At 36.9% G+C, this 18,015-nt stretch overlaps 1 protein-coding gene across 4 annotated transcripts in view; it reads left to right on the forward strand.

Annotated features, from left to right (window-relative positions):
* Nucleotides 1–18,015, forward strand: part of Sec22a (SEC22 homolog A, vesicle trafficking protein) — a 58,315-nt gene that overhangs the window by 1,197 nt on the left and 39,103 nt on the right. For all 4 annotated transcript variants that reach the window (XM_063225092.1, XM_003464120.5, XM_063225093.1 and 1 more), the window contains exon 2: nt 6,078–6,278. In XM_063225092.1, the coding sequence (XP_063081162.1) occupies nt 6,097–6,278 (182 nt within the window). In that variant the 5' untranslated portion in view covers nt 6,078–6,096. The remainder of the gene's footprint in view (nt 1–6,077; nt 6,279–18,015) is intronic.

Below are 18,015 nucleotides of genomic sequence, written 5' to 3' on the forward strand. Positions count from 1 at the left end.
AAGGGAAACAGTGATCTTCCTCTCTGTATTTGTGTAAGAAGTTTGCTTATATTGAGAAGCAATATCTCATAACATTGTTAGAATTAGTCCTAAGTTTAAACTCCTATTTGCTAGTTTAGGAATTGAACAACTTACTTAAACTTTTTGGGCTTGTGTTATCTCTATCTCATAGTCACAAACCAGACAGGTTATTGGAGATCTTAAATGAGATAATGTGTGAAAGTGCCACATCCAGAGAGGGTAATCAATGAATAATATGAATAGCAAATACTGAATACTTTGTAGCACTCTCAGTATATTAGAAGGCAGGGTTAAGGCAGGACTAGGTAGTTTACATGATCCTATGAGGGAGAGTCTATTTACTGTCAGTAAGGGAACCCTCTGAGTAATCATATTTTACAGGTCAGGAAGTTGAGGTTTAGAAAGGCAAAGCTTGCTTAAGATACATACATGGCTGGCTTGTGGAAGAGCATGAATTTGAACTCTGTGCAGACTGGCTCCAGGTTTCCTCATCTGTAAAATGGAGGTTGTGCCTACCATCTGTGAATTATGTGACTCTACACAAATGTTGGGGATTTGTACATATTGTACAAATGTTGGAGGGCCTACTCCTAAGTGTGGGTATAATCCCACACTGCACCTGAGGCCTTAAAATACTGTGCAGTGCATGTGCCCATACTAAGAGTGCCAGAGACTGCTAGAGAGGTAGGGGCCTAGGCAAAGCAGCGGAATAAATTTTGGTTCTCGTTGGTATGCCTTTCCCTTTCCTTCTTTACACAGTCTGCTCCTATTCTGAATGTCACAAGTATCAAATCATGCCCCAGATTAAAACTCCTCACAGATCTCAGCTAGCACTTTTAATAAAATAACATATACCAAGTTAGTGTGTCCCAAACTTTTGTGGTTTTTTTTTGTTTTGTTTTGCTTCTTTTTGTTTTTGTAGACAAGGTTTCACTATGCAGTTCAGCTGGGCTCAAACTCACTTTGCAGCCCAGGCTTGCCTCAGACTCACAGCAGTCCTCTTGTCGCAGCTTCCTGAGTGTCGGAGTTACAGTTGTGTGCCACAATGTCAATCTTCTGAAACTTTGGTATCATCATATGTGAGAATTTCATAAGCAAGTGGACATTACAAAAAGACTCCTGAAATTTTCACCCATGCACATTTAAGATGAAATGAAAATTCTTTTAGGTTAAATTAGGAGAAAAACTTAGTACCCAAAAGCAGATCTTGCTGAAAATATAGGGGAAAAGTCAGTTAAAGATCAATATTTGATAATTACATTAAGAGTACAGGTGATATGCGGACAAGGTAAGAATTCTGAAGATGGTGCTTACATGATTGCGGTTTAGAAAATAATGAACTAAAATGAAACATAAGTGATCCCAGGATAAAGGGTTTTTTTTTTTGTTTTTGGATAAAGTGTTTTTTTATCTCTAAAGATAGAGTGAAAGCCTTTGGCTGGTAGATATAAAACTGTATTTTGGGTTTTATTACTTTTTGAGAGATGACTTCTGGATGGCCCGGGCTTGAGGTCATTATCTGACAGTCTTCTGAAGGTGAGGGCTCAGTGCCTTGTTATCTGGGGTTTAAGAGATTCCTAGCCATTTAGTTTGCCATTCTGTGCCTTTATTTTCCCCAGCCTTCATAGATATACCCAGATTCTGATTTGGGCTTTGTCCTCCAACAGTTGTTGGGGAAAGAAAATATAGGTCACTTTTAGATTGCTTATGAGTCTTCTGTTACTACTAAAGGCATATATAATATTTTCTGTGTTAAAAGTGAGGACTAGTGGCTTAAAAATTCATCTTTGGTCCTGATAAGATTAAAAGCAAACCACCCCCCCACCCCCACCAAAAAAAAAAAAAAAAAAAAAAGCTTCCCATGCAGATGTTGTAACCTCTTGCTTTCCGTAGCCACTGGTTCTTCCTTGATTTTTCAACTACTACTTTCTGGTCTTTTACTCTAGTTTGGTCTTGGTATATACCGTTTTTAATTTCTACTAGCACAGCCCAGATCAAATTAAAGATGTTTTGGTTTGGGGTTTGGATGAAAGTAAAAAGAAAAAATGGGTGTGCTGTATTTATTGTAGATAGAGAAGAGACTGCTTATCCTAAGATGATTGGAATCTGTGCAGCAAGTAATTAAGCCTGTGTTGTTCATTGTTTATTCATCTCAGTTTCTTGTTTCCATAGACTCAATTGGTTTGGTTTCTACCTTTTTCTACTCTCAAAAATTTTATGTACTGATAAATAGAAAAAGTCCTCAGGTCGTGAGGAAATGTAACTGCTGTGTTTTGCTTTTGGTTACCATCCTAAAGTGTGTATTAGGAATATGTGAAATGCAAGTTTATCTAACTAGATTTCTGATTAGAAGAGTGGTAGCCAGTAGAGCCTGTGTTGTATTTATTCTTTTTTTTTTTTTTTTTTTTTTGTCTATTTCCTTTTTATCAATACTGGGGATTGAACTCACGACCGCCTGCTTGCAAGGCAGATGCTTATGCCACTGAGCTAAATCCCCAGCCCCGTATTTATTCTTTTCATTTTAATTTCTCTATTTTGGGAATGTTATTTCTTGAAACAGGAACTATATAATATCTGGCATAATATGTAATGTATGGTAGATACTCAGTAAATGTTTACTAAAAGAATGGGACATACAGGTTGGTAAGAACAAGTTTTTTAGCATGTATTTTAAGAAATATGAGCCACATCTTTTTGTCTTTTAAGTCATTCAGAAGAGTAACTTTGAAGACTATGTGAAAGATGGCAAACTATTAATAAATCGTGTTCTTCGTAAGACCCTAGAAAAATCAAGAATAAAAGAGTACTATGAAAAAGAACATTTGGAATTATAAATCATAACCTGCCTTTACATTAAACCTCAGAATGGTCTTACTTTTGAAAAGACAATAGTATTATATTTAAATATAAAGATAGAGTATAAAAATATTTTTCTCTTTTCGTACATTAGGCTAAATGTTGCCATTATGGTTTAACAAAATTTAAAAAGAGAGTTTATGGTATAGATACCATTCCTTTAGGGAGCCTACCTTTCTCTTGATACTTTTTAAAAGAGAAAAACCAAACTAGATGAATGAGGAAAAAAGTGCTGATTCATATATATAATACTAAGATTTTAATTTTAAGTTTCCACCCAGTAAAAAGACTAGTTTAATTTGTTACTGATATTTTCCCCCTTTTAAATAACTGCAGGAGGAAAATGTTAGTGGGTAACAACATACTAATGCCTAGAGATTCCTCCCCTTTCCTCACTAATAAAGGAAAAGAATGTAGTAAATTTTGTATCTTTTTTTTTTTTTTAATCAGTACCGGAGATCAAACTCAGGACTGCCTGCTTATGAGGCAGGTGCTTATGCCGCTGAGCTAAATACCCAGCCCCAAGAATGTAGTAAATTTAAAGCTTGGCTTTATTAGTTGGATTGGTTTTTATTATCAAATTAGTTACCACCATGAATGGACAATCAGATTTAGATTGCATACAGAGATGAAAACTATCAACTTCTGATTTATAAAATCTGCACCAATTGGTTTTCTGTGGCACTTTTTGAGGTAATGCTCGTTTTTTTTTTTTCTTTTTTTGGAATGGGATAATATTGACCTAGCTTCAGTGAGCAGGTAAAAATTAATTTCTTTTGTTTGTTGTGGTTTTTTTTGATACTGGGAATTGAACTCAGGATTTGATCTTTCCAGGGAGGTGCTTATGCTGCTGAGCTATATCCTCAACCCAAAGATTAATTTCTGAAATAATATTACCTCTGAAAAAAGTCTGTGAAATCCTATTGAATTTTTGAATTTTTGCCAGTTAACCTGTACTGCTATGGTAGTAAAGAAAAATATAGTAATACTGCACTCTGATGGTCTGACAGAGAAGTTATCCTTAATCTCATGGTGAACATGTTGTAATTCAGTGATTTTCAAAATATGGTTCTAAGGACAGTAAGCATAGTAGTCACCTTGGGAATTCGTTAAAATTGAAGATGCTCAGGCCCCACCTCACAGATGGTAGATTGAAATCTTGGGAGTGGGCCTAGAATTTGTAATCTAACTTCCAGCTTTGTACATGAACTTAACTTACCTGATTTGTTTCATAATCAGACCTATGAAATCCTTTCACTTGTTGTTATAAAGCATAATCAGAATCCAGTAAAAATGTCCAATATGATTTACTTTTTTGGTAAGATTATGAATATCATTAAAACCAGTATTCTTTTAGTTTTACAATTTACAGTTTGTTGGATAAAAATTATTTTCAGATTCTGAAGGTAATATATAATTATCTTGAGACATTCCTAGGTAAATGGATGCACCTTGAGGCCATACTCTTAAGTGAAATAAATCGTGCACATGTGTGAATACCGCATTGCTTCTCTAATGTAAGAAAAAGGGTAAAAAAGGACCAAAATGATATTATGAGATAAGAAGAAAATGTTCAAATGGGAACACAAAAGTAAAAAGAGAGAGAGAGAAGAAGGAAAAAATGTAAACAAAGCTTTTGTAAATAAGGAGAGGTTGAGTTGAAGGGCAGGTAGGGGAATGACAAAAAAAAAAAAAAAAAGAATCAAGTTACATTGTTACTGGAAATCCAATCTCAAACTGAGTGTAAGACTGCACTCAAGAATCTAGAAGGGAACTGTTTTTTATGCTAGTGGTCTAGTGGGACCAAGTCCAAATCACTAGCAAAGAGCTAGCTTTGAGTCCAGTTTAAATATAGTTTAAAAGCAGGAAGTACAAGGTCTTACATGATTGGTTACATGTATTGAATTAAGTAATATATTGTCAGGAAAACTAACTTTAAATATATTTGCTTAAAAGGAATCATTTACCATAACATAGGAACATCCTGGGGATTAGGGGAGAGGGTAGAAGGTGGAATAAGCAGAGTTAAAAAGTATCTTTGACTAGGTTACTTTGCCCCATCCAAAGTCCTTGAAGCCAGTTCAAAGCAATTTACTTTCTTAATTAAGGGAAGTATAAGCTGAGAATAGTCAAATTGGTCCAGAGCATTATCGGAAGAAAAGCAGCTGCACCCAGACAGTCAAGACTGACTGAATTCAGCAGAAGGTTTACATGGCAGGCAGTAGAAGCATAGGCAAAGGCTACTATTTGATTTTAACTTGCTGTAGCATGTCTATAAATGTGTTATCCTACAACTGTGCCTTTACTAATCATATAATTGTGCCCTTACAATATCATGTAAAAGTACAAATTTTCTATGGTGAATGAGATCATTATGCATATTTAAAATGTACCAATAAAGTATGATTTAAAAAAGGAAAGTAATATACGTCCTTTGTAGAATATTATGAATATTTGGGAAATTATAAAATAACAATCATCCAAAATACTCTTTCCTAGAGATAAACATTATTTTGATTTTGGTATCTTTCCTGTATCTCTCCATTTTCTCCTCCCTGTATTTTTGTGAAACAATATGCAATTTTTATCCTGCTTTTTGAAAAACTTAACATGTAAACATTTTACCACATTATTAAACTTTTTTCATAATACATAACTTCTGGTGGCTGCATAGCATTCTGTCATGTGGGTGTACTATAATTTATTTACTTATGGTACTGAGAGTGGAATTCAGACCTTGCTCTTGCCAGGCAGGCACTTATGCCACGGGGCTATATCCCTGGCCCCCTATAATTTTTTAAATTATCACCCTATTATAGGATTTTTAGGTCGATTTTAGTTATCTCAATAGTAGAATGTCAGTTTAGTTTTTCTTTCTGGATCTCTGATTATTTTCCTCTGAATAAAGGCAGATATTTAAATTTACTGAAGTCACTTACCATACATATTTTTAAACTCTTGTCAAAGTTGCCAAATTGTTTTGAGAATGGTTTTATAGCACTTTTTACTTTGACATATACTTAAAGAGAATGCCAGACACAAACAAATATTATTGTTTTAAAAGTTAATTTGTCAAGCGACATCTATATGTCATCGTGTTAATTAGTATTCCTGAATTACTAGTAAGTTGAACATTTTTGCACATGCTTACTGGCTTTGAATTTAACTTTTGTCTAATCAAACTATTCGTTTTGTTTTAGGTCTTCTCTGTCAATTGAAATGTCTGTGATTTTGTCTGCCTCAGTTGTTCGTGTCAGAGATGGACTGCCACTTTCTGCTTCTACTGATTATGAACAGAACACAGGAATGCAGGAGTGCAGAAAGTATTTTAAAATACTTTCAAGAAAACTTGCTCAACTTCCTGACAGATGTACACTGAAAACAGGACATTATAACATTAAGTAAGACTTCAATATGTTCATTAGAGTCATTTTAGTGAAGTTTAAGTCATTGCAATAGAAATTAGCCTTTCATTAGCTTAGAGAAACTTGTTCAAGTCAATAATCATGCTTTAAATTTTAGTAGTCATCATGTCATTAGTGTTTTTGCAGTTTCTCTGCATTTATATTTGGCTTTAGAAACTTAGTTTTCAGGTTGTAGATATTTCTTCTTGTAATTTAATCGTTAGGTATTTATTGTATATTTTACACACCTAGGATTTTAGTAGGCAAACTGTAATGGAAATGTGAACATTTGTACCTGATACCTGCTCTCTAAGAATTAAAGAACCTTATATTCTAGTAAGTAAAGCTGGCTGGGTGTGGGTTTAGTCCTCAGTACTACAGTGAGGTGGGGATGGGGAGCAGAACTGGATGATACGCTGGAGTGTGATTTTGTGGTGGTCATGGGCCTCTCTGCAAAGATACGTTGGAGCAGAGACCTAAAAGGAGGCAGTTATATGAAGGGTGCTGTGAGTAAAGAACAAAGCTGAGGGAAGAGCCAGTGGAGAAGCCCTTTGATGCGTACCAAGAAGTGGAGAAAAAAAACAAAAACAAACATTGCTGCCAAAGCATTATCGACAGTCATTAGGGTGGCAGAAGCTGAGGCTGCAAAAGTGGGGACAGCACAGGCTGTACCATAGACAGGGCCTTCTAGGTGATGGTGAGGTTGTTGATCTTTTGAATCTAATATAGAACTGTGGGAAGGCATTTGGGAGTTTTAAGATGGAGAGCTGTGTGATCAGTTTTGTCTTTGAGTAAATCATCCAGGGTGTTTTGAAGAATGTATTCTCAGGAAGTGGGAGCAAAGGGCTCAGTTAGGAGACCCAAGACATTCAGGTAGCCGTGATGATTGTAACTTGAAATAGGGTGATAATGAAAAGAAATGGTTGAGTTTGGCTTTATTTTGGGATTATATCAACAGATCTTTCTAGTGGATTGAAGAGGAATGTGTGGGAAAAAGAAAAAGAAGTAATTTTTGACCTGAGGAACTGGACACATAATGAAAATCTAGAGGACTTACGAGTGCTTCACTGGTAAAAATCAGTAGTTCTGTTTGACATGTTAGATCCGAGATGCCTGTTAGACACCCACAGGCTGATCTGGTAGACAGATGAATGAATGAGTTTGAAGTTTAGCAAACAGGACAGTGATTTAAGTTTGTGAGTCAGGGTATGGTTTGTAACTAATGGGAATAGGTGAAACCACCTTGGAAACTGTACATATGAAACAGTTGGAGAACAGTTAACTTGTGAGAGGTGTGATGCTGACTGTACATACAGAAGGGAATACAAGAACGAAGTCATAATTAATAAGCAGAGAGCTTCATTACTGAGGTGAGATGTGATCCATGTCTCCAAGAATAAATAAGATTTGGCTAAGGTGGGGATAAGGGCCTCCAGGTATAAGGAGGAGAGGCAGAATATATGTGACTTAGCATGATAGATGCATTAACCTGCTTGGCCTGGTGTTACTGGATTGTGATTTAGGGATAGCTGCAAGACGTGTGATAATTACTTGAGAGACCAGATCCAGGTTGTCCTGAAATTTCATGTGGAGGGAGGTCGCTGTTGTAAGTACTTACTGCTACAAGTTTGAGGAAAGTAATGATAAAACAGCTCTGATGCTTGTAGCCCCAAGGTTCCCACCAGTCCTTATTACCCCTACAAAAGTTAAAAATTCCTTATTGTGAACTTTTAAATAACAGTTATTCTATAAGCGTATTTTCATGCCCTTTTTTCCTGGTTTATTTTTCTTTTCATCATATATAATTTAAAGCCAGTACAGTTCTCTCACATCTTCAACAGTTGTCTCCCATACAATTTATATGTCTTGGTTTGTGTTAAACAGAAGTCAAATATTAAGGAAAATAGATGTAAGCATAGTCAGAGTGTTCTGATTTTGTTTTGCTGTGTACTAGTAGTAGAGTGATGAAGAGTGGAATGGATTGTCTGAGGAGAGAGATAAAGCAGAGAGCTCAACTTACTGGAGCATGAAGTAGGAAAATGAAAGTGCAAATGGAAGAGGAAATGCCAAATGGAAAGATATTTCAAATGCCTGTGATCCCAGCTACCCAAGAGGCTGAGGCAGGAGAATCACGAATCTGAGGGCAGCCTGGGCAACTTCTTAGGACCCGATCTCAAAATAAAATAAAAAGGGCCAGAGGGGTAGCACAATGATAGAGTACTTGCCTAGGACGTGCAATGTCCTGAATTTAATCCCTAACACCACAAAAAATATGAAAGAACAAATATGGTCAAGACTGGTCAGATGGCATACCTGAGACAAAGAGGGAAGCGGGGAAGACAGCTAAAGCCTTGGAACTGAGCAGCATGGGAGTGCTGCTGTCAGAATGGGGATCTTCAGAAAAGCTGACTGTGGGGTGAGCAAGAGGAGAGATAATGAAGCTTCAGTGGGTCATTTTCACTAAAGTTATGACAAGTCTGTCCAGTGGACATGGGATAGACATTTTGGAAATATTCATGTAGATGCTACTGAAATTATGAGGGTAGAGGTATTCTCTGAGTTTAGGGGAAGGTCTGGAATAGAACCTTAGAAAATGTCCACAATTACATATTTAGATCACTTGGGTAATGGTAAGATACATTATACTTTTATTTAATACAGTGTTATATTTGATGAGATTTCCAAGGGTTTAATTAGAAAATGTCTTGATTGTGATGACATATTAAGATATGATGTCTTAGACTAATTCTGTTTTTTGGAGCAAAAACTCAAAACATTCAACTAATTTAAATAGGCTCTTGTAATACACAGGGGTCATTATTTTGAGTTTTAGTTGTTATTGAATAAAGAGTATACCAGATGTCAGAGTTATATAGGAGATTGGATTGAATGGTGTATTAATATCAGTAGGCATCATGGACTTAAGCAAATCAACTTTTATGTATTTTTCATTCCTCTGCTTTATTTTTTTAAAGTAGAGGGAAATGTAGCAAAAATTTAACCCTCTTCTAATTCTGCTTAATTGTGTATTCTAGATTTTGTATTATGTTCCATTTTATTCCATGCAAGGATCTCAGGCAGTTTGCAAAATAAATAATAATAATTCAACAGCTAGTAAATGAATCAGATGAAGGAAATATAAAGTTGGTTAATGAACTCTTAATATTTCCTTCTAGAGGTACACAGAAGTGTGTAGTCCATTCATTCCTTAGCAAAAGTCTACAAAGTCTGCTTGGAGTTTCCTGGTGGCCAAAACAAAGGAGGATAATCAGGACCAGTTACAGGACTCAGTGTCCATCAGATGAAAATACTGTTTTTCATATTACTGAGACCTGATGTACATAAAGAGGGACAGCATTTGGATAGCATTTTTCCAGCAGCCATGAGTGAGCTTTTGTGATATTTTTTTTATATATTGTTTAGTATGTGCAAGTGGTGTGGTGTGAAAAGGTTTTATGATAGAGTTTAGGAGTTAAATAAATCAGGAGGGGTCTAATCTGGCCTGGTTCAAGAGTACAATTCAGCTATTTGTAAAGGAATAGTTTACCTGGTTTTTACAAGCATACCTTTGTGCATGTTGTATGTGTAGTCAACCTTTTAAATGGGTTTCTAAAACAGAATTTTTAGTTTTAGTTCCTGTCAAGAAGCTGGATTTCATATATTGCCTGTTACTGATACGAAATCTTGTTAATTTCCCACTTATTAAGGTTTTACAGTGTATGGCAATGAATATAATACAGTATATGGCAATGAATGTGATCAAATATATGACATTGGAATTCATGTTCGCTTAGAAAATTTGTCAGGTTAACTGTTTAAATTCTCTGTTTTTCTAAAACTTGAGAATCTGAAGTAGCAGTGTCACTGGACCTGCCACGAGGCGGCCCCTTTCCCTCCTGATCATATATGCAGAGCCTTTTCCTTCAGAGCCTAGTCTACCTTCTTTCTCATTGCTGCTATGGCGTGTCGTTTCTCTAGAAGTCTCACTTCTTTGGCAGGTTGTCTATAGAACTTGTGTGACTGATTTTTTCCTATGTTAAATGTGTTAACATTTATTTTACATTACTGCTTGCTTTCTGGGTTGTAACTTTAGAGAAATTGATCTATGGCCTGTACTAAATGTGAGTCCTCATTTTTTAGTATTGTGGTTTTCAAATTTGTACAGAAATTGGGGTACCAAACTAACAGTATGTAATTATATGCTAAATCAGGTTACATTAGGTTCTGTTTGAATAGGTTGAGGAGAACCAGAGTTCTGAGCAAAAAGTTTGGGAGCAGCACTTAAAATTTTCGACCTGGGTATTCTGGGAAAGTGATGTGTTTTACCTGAGTGTAGTGTCTGGGCACTTTGTATCAGCTGGTGGAGCATGTTGCACACAGCCTGCACTTAGGACGGTGTCTTGCACGTGTCATGAGAGCTGCTCAATAAGCGAAAGTTGTGGGGCATTGGCCAGAGGTATGTATGAGATGGATACACAGAGCCAAGGGACTTTTCAAGCCACATGCCCCAAACCTGCTGGAGGCAGGGTTAGAGATTAAAAGATAGCCTGAAAGGTCCAAGTAGGATCAAACAGACTGCTTTAAGGAATGGATACTTAGGCCCGTCTGCCTACAGGTTGTTGTGGCTCTGTATGCAGACCACAGAATTAAGTCTCCATTTTCTTCAAAGATTTCAGTTTTGAGGAAACCTCGTTGATTGAGCAGCTTGGGGAGCACTGTGGGAGGACCGGGTTTTGTGATCTCTTTCCACCTTCCATAGTGAAATTTCTGTTTTCTCCATATAAAATTTTAAAGAACTCATCTGATAAAGGATAACGTAAGACTTTCCTAAAGGTGAAGTAAACACTTAAATGATATTTCACTACTTAGAAAACAATACTTAAAGCAATAATGAGGAACAGATGAAAAACATTATACATTTTCAGATCTCTTTTAACATGTGAAAAGACAGATATCCTCTGTGAGGTTATTCGTACCCTATTGTGAGTTTTTGTACAAGAAATATAATTCCTTAAGTCTTCCACTGTGAATTCATTTGAAATTTAATATTGGGTGTGAGCTTCCTAGGCTCTCTCCTGGGCTGAGGGTTCACTTTCTCTGTATTTGGCCCCAGACTGCTACCTACAGCCCTCTTTTAAGCCTACCTGCCTTTTAGTTTTAGTCTTTAGCAATGCTTTCTCATTATGGGAATAACAACTTTAATAACTCAATATTGAGTACCTGCAATTGCCAGGCACTTGACTGACATTATCATTAAACTACAGCAGCTCTTGAATGGCTAATAAAGAAAGCGCTTTCTCAGTTGCTGGGGGCAGGCACACATTTGTACTAGCTTTCGCCAAAAAGAAAAAAAAAAAAAAATGATGGGGTGGAGCTAGTTATCACATGTTGCTGTTAGGAATCTTTCATTTCTGCAGTTTCTTACCTTTTGTGAAAACCTTGTTTCCTCAAAAATAAGGCCTATCTGAAAAACAGCCTTGAAAACTAGAAATCAAAAATGCCAACCCCAGTCACCTTGCCTTACCTGTCATTACAGAGTATACACCAACCAGGAGACTAGTGAGGTGTGACCTGCCTAACACTGGCCATCACCATGGTAATGACTGGTGCTTATTTTCCAGTTGGGTCTTATTTTTGGGGAAACGTGGGTAAATATTTTTATTCACAAACCAGAAAACATCGTACAGTCAGTTCCAGGCTTATTTCAGTCCACTTGACCACCTCCATGTTTCTAGCACAGGAATTTAATTGGCTTTGATTTGTCATGGGCCATTTCTGGGTAATCACTGTGGTTAAAAGGAATGAAATAGTTTCCCTACCTCCCAATTGGGGTTTGAATTCAGGACCTTTCCTCTGAGCTACATCTGTAGTCCTTTGTATTTTTCATTTCTGAGGCAGAGTCTCAGTAAGTCAAACTTGCCATTCTCCTGCCTTGGCCTCCCAGAGTGCTGGGATTATAGGTTCTACACCTGGCCAACGGAATGACATGCTTTTATTGGCCAGGCCTGAGTCACCTCTTTGATAACCATATACTAAAGTCATATAGAATAGATGGTGAGGCTGGGAATGATTAATTCCCCAAAGGGAAAGAGAAAGGGGATGCTGCGTAGATAGCCATTTGTCTTATTTATTTTTCTCCTTGTTGAGACAAAATACCCAACACCCAAAAGTTAAGGGACTAAAGGTTTACTTAGCTCAGTTTGTAGAAGTTTTAGTCCATAATCAATTGGCTCCATGGCAGGTGGCACGTGGCAGAGGATCAATAGTTCATGGTGATGGAAGACAGCAAGAGCAACAAGTGAACAAGAGTGAGACAAGCCTTTTCTGTCACTTATATTGTATCTCGTCTACCAGGATTAGGGCAGTGCCAATCCATTTAGTAGACTGATCCAGAAATCACTCACTCCTAATCCCACCACCTTTAGTTCCAGCATTGTACTGCCACTCAATCACCCACACTAGATTCAGCCACCTCCGAAAAAACCCCATGACAGCATGAGGCTTTGGAGGGGACATTGGACATAAACCATAACACCATTATATTCTATCATTTTACAGATGAGGCAAATGAGACTCAGAAGTGTAAAGAAGCTCCTTTAAAGTAAAAAGGATAATAAATCGTATATCTGATCCAGCCTTTTGGCATTCGTGTTATTCTCAGATAAAAGAAGGGGTCTTAATCATGACCATTAATTTGACTGAAGCAAAGTACTACTTCCTCATTTTTGTTGTTGTTGTTATTGGGACGTAAGAAGGAGCAGAGGATATGTAAAGCCCAAAATTGAAGGAACCATACTGTCTTTTTGAAGACTGGGAGTGCTGTAGAAAGGGTTGTGATGGGGAATGCAACCCTGCAGTTGTTAGCAGCGAAGTTGGAGAAGATAACCAGTGTATCCTGCTTTACTGTTTTGTCTCATTACTAGCATCACTCTTTATTATGTCAAAAAATGGCTTTTTGGCATTATGTTACATCAGCTCTTGCGAGCTGCATTGGGAATCTAATTACTTTTTTGGGACAGATTCTGGGAGAAAATGAGACTTAAGTATAGTAAACTTCAGTAATACAGTTGGTAAATTAAAGATTGTTTATGATTAGTTGAAAAAAATTAGGATCTTTGTTTTTTTGGGACATAAAGATGTTGAGAATGATAGGAAAGCATAAATCAGGGGATAGATTAAATCTGCCTAAAAGAAGACAAAGGATACTGAAGGTAGATTTTGCTTGGTCTGTGTTTTATCCAAGGCTCTCTTGATGAATTCATCTGTGGCTCTTTAAAACTATCCCACATTCTCTTTTTGCTCTCTGTTATGAGTTGCCATTTTCGGATGTATTGCATATTAGTAAGTATTTTTGAACTATATTTAATAAGGTTTAAAATTAGTGGCTAAAATTGGTCTTTTATTCGTAGAATAATTGTGTTCATGATTTGCCTCTTTGTCATTAGAAGGTATGAGAGGAATAAGTGAGAAAATAGTGAAGCTCCTGGTAGAATGCTGTATGTGGCAGATACTCAGTGTTAATTAGTTTCTTTCGGTCTTATTTCCTTACTGCCTCTCTGGTGGTAGTGCCTTTTTTTCAACTTATTTCTTATTAGAGATACATATTTGGGCACAATACAAACCATAAGGTGTGCTCACTGTCATCTTAATCCATTTCATTTAATATTTAAAAGTTTTTTTTTTTTTTTTTTTTTTTTGTCTTTTTCCTTTTTATCAGTACCGGGGATTGAACTCACGACTGCCTGCTTGCCAATCAGGTGCTTATGCCGCTGAGCTAAATCCCCAGCCCCTAATATTTAAAAGTTTAAACACACTGGGGATTCAGCGCAGTGGCTTAAGCACCTACTTGGCCGTCATGAGGTCATGAGTTCGAACCAAAAGCAAAACAAAACAAAACAAAAACCCACCCAAAATGTTTAAATGCTTTTAGTGGATTTTGTTGTGGAACTTCTACTTCAGAGGTCTTTTCCTTATACTTAATGTTTTAACAGTAGGTGGAACTGACATGTATTATTGGCTAACTTCTGTGTACCTGGGAAGGTTATTTAGTGGGCAAATGTGACTACATGGTGAAGAAGATTTTTTTATGGGTAATGATTCAATTATAATATGAAAATTTTACATATAATACAAATATTACTGTCAGCTTATTAATCGTTTGCTATGTGCCTTGTCATTTAACATGCTACAAAATGCAGTTTTTATATTTATTTTCTGTCCTAGTTTCAAATACATTTTGAGTGATTGTGTTGCAAGGCAGGGGACTTGTCTTTGATATCAGAGCTTATAGTGTATACTGCTAGACCTATTATCCCAGGTGTTCTGTGATCTGCTTAGGGGAAGATTATAGTATTGGTTTAATTATTAGTTTGGTGCAACAGGTGAGAATTGTCCAAATGTGTTTAATGAGTGATATGTAAACTTTTTTACACAGTTTGTGTATAAAATTACATCAAAAAAGTTTAAAATACAGTATGGTAGAACATACCTGAAATTCCAGTACTTGGGAGGCTGAGGCAAAGAGGATCCACATGGATCCTGGGTTTGAGGCCAACCTGGCTACACAGTGAGTGCGAGGCCAGCCTGATCTGCATAGGGAGGCCTTGTCTCAAAACATAACAAAGAAAAGTGCGGTATCTGCGACGTTACTCATTTTGTCGGATTTTAGGAATCACTTGTGGTATGTGTTGGATGTATGATAGAATTAACTTTTTTAGCAAAATGATTAGAATGGGTCAACCTTATTTGGAGATTGGACTTTGTCAGTATTACAGTTCAGGACACAATCCTGAATGGACCTGAAGAAGTTCTAATGCATCTTGCACAAAGGGAAACCAATGATGTAGTAAGATTAGATAAATTCCTTGGCCAGAACAAAGGCAGTCTGTTTCATCTAGAAAGATATAACCCCTTTGGCACCAAAGCCCAGAAGTAGAAAATAATTTAAAATTTTAAAAAGGTAATTAGAGCAAAGGCAAATGAAAAAATGGCAGTTTAGCCAAGTAAGTGGCACATGCCTGTGATCCCACAACGGGAGGCTGGAGCAAGACTGCTGCAAGTTCAAGGCCAGCAGGAAGTACAGAGTGAGACCCTGTCTCAAAAACTAAAAAATGTGGCGCTTTAAACAGGAGTGTGCATGTACTATGTCTACTAAAACTGTGTAGCCACGTGCAAGTACTCATTGCAGAAGTTTGTCATTCTTTATGAAGTGCCTAAGAATGTCCCCGACTTTGAGCATATCGAAGATTTTGTAACTTGCATTCTGAAGCCTTCTGACAAAACAGGGACTGAAAGAGCTCATGAAATAGTACTCTCTGACCTCATTTTGTTAAGTACTTACTGAGCTTCCACTTCGTGTAGGTACCACCAGGCTGTATAGTTATCTGTGTGATATAATCAAGAAATTAGTGTGTAAATGACTGAATGATGCCATTTTATATTCACTTATTGAGCACTTGTGTGCCAGACACAAAATATTCTAGAGTACAGTGGAGAAAAATACAGCAATCATCCCTGTTCCATAGAGCATATTTATTAGTGAAAAAGACTTTGTAGTAAATAAGTATATAAATATGCAACTACAGCATGGGCTAGTTCATGAAAAGTAACAGCTACTGTGCTTGTCCAGGAAGATGGGATTGGTTTAGATAGTGTGCTGTGGGAAAATCTTTGAGAACTAAAGGATGAGTAGGAATTAACCAGATCAAAATTAGAACACGGAGGAGGTGGGATTGAGAGCATCGCAGGTGGGGAAGACAGGTTCTGAAGGTCTTGGGTTGAGAGTGGGTAGGCTGGGAATGATTGGCTTCCTTGAGGAGTTGAAACAAGGCTAATGTGGCTGGAACACAGAGAGGATGAAGTAGAGAAGTTGGCAGGACTTCTGAACTTTACAAATTACAAATGATACAAGTTCAAAGTCCTTTCAAGTTGCATTATTTTTTTTATTTAAAGAACAAAGAAAAACAAAATAGAAATATAGAATTTCAAAAAAATTAACACTAAGAAATTACTAGTTGATAAATTGCATATTATCCTCTTATTGTTCAAGTTACAAAATCAAAGCATAAAAAGTGGACACTCAAACACTGACAGTGCAAACCATTCTGTTCAATGATCCAATGAAAACATTAATACGGTCGTCTATCTTACACATTTAAACATTACAAACAGTTATATCCTTATCCTTTAGAGCATTTTCCTTCCCTTTCATTTTTACAGTATCTATTATACATTTTGGATCTTATTACTCTTTCAATTTTTATTATTACACTAGGGAAACAATGTGATATTTATAAATGTGAGCCTTATTTATTTCACTTATGAGAATAGTCTCAAGTTGCCTCCATTTAGCATTATTCTTTTTTTTTGGTCTTTTTTTCATTTTTATCGGTACCGGGGATCGAACTCACGACTGCCTGCTTGCAAGGCAGGTGCTTATGCCACTGAGCTAAATCCCCAGCCCCTTTAGCATTATTCTTAATGTTAGGGAAAAATAGAGATTGATTTGTGGCTTGGGAAGGTGAAAATGTTGGTGGAATTAGGGTGTGGTTGGTTTTAGCTACATCATGTGGAACTTGGTGTTGGTTTGTGGAAAGACTGTATGCTCTGAAGTCAGAACTAACTTTATCCCAGCTGTATCTTAATGATACATGGTCTTGGATAAGTTACTCTGTCTCCTGAGCCTCTGTTTATTCATTTTTATGATGGAGATAGAGTCCCCTTATTGTAAGAATGAAATTAGTGAAGTATGTGAAATACTAAGCAGAGGTCTTGACTCATCACAGCAGTCAGTAAATATGCTGCCCCCAGCCGTTACTCTTCCTCAAGGCAGAGGGAAAACTGCCATGTAGTCTATAAATAAGAACTTCGCGCACTTGTTGGACACTTCTAAAGTATGCACAAACTGGCACACCTGTAGTGACTTTAGACTATTGCAAGTACAGTAGTCTTGCGTGAAATGGTGGAAATCTTTCTATTCATCCAGTGATAGTTTAAAAAAACAGATTTTTTCTTTTTTTTGTTCTTTTTTCCAAATCCATTTTATTTCAAAGGAAAAAAAAAAAAGAGAGAAAAAAACCTAAAAGTGAACTTCAAAACATGTCAGGAGTCGTCTTGGCTACTTTTCTCTTGTTGCTGGGACAACTGACCCGATACCCACAATGCAGGAAGGAAAGGTGTATTTAGCTCAGTGTGTGTGGAGGTTTCAGTCCATAATCAGCTGGCTCCAAGGCAGGGTGGCATGGTACTGTGGTAACAAGCAGCAGCCAGAGCAAAAGAGGGAAACAAGCTTCTTCAGAGCCTTTGTATTATACAGAGGCCGCTACCACCACCACCACCACCTACCCAGGATGGATGTAGCACTCGCAAAATCTCTGTGCCCTCCTGTTGCACAGGATGGGGATATTTACGAAGTAAGGATCCTGGCTCCTTGCTGAGTCCCAGTTGAACTTTGAAACTTCTCAGATTGACACTGTGTGTCAACCATAATAGGAGTCTTTTTTTTTTTTAATGATCTTTTTTGGGAGTATGGGGAAATCAAACATACTACCTTGTACTTGGTAGGCAGGTGCTGTGCCACTGAGCCTTACCCCTGGCCTAAATTTTTTTTTCTTATTTACAAACATGAACCTACTGAACTGAGTCATAATTTTAAAAAAAAAACCTTCATATTTCAAAGAAAAGAGGCTAAGTTTACTGGGAAAAGCCATAATCCAGACGCTTCTTTTTTTTTTTT

The sequence above is a fragment of the Cavia porcellus genome, unplaced genomic scaffold (genome assembly GCF_034190915.1).
Source record: "Cavia porcellus strain 051 isolate PalLab524CR breed Dunkin Hartley unplaced genomic scaffold, mCavPor4.1 scaffold_15, whole genome shotgun sequence".
Lineage (NCBI taxonomy): Eukaryota > Metazoa > Chordata > Mammalia > Rodentia > Caviidae > Cavia > Cavia porcellus.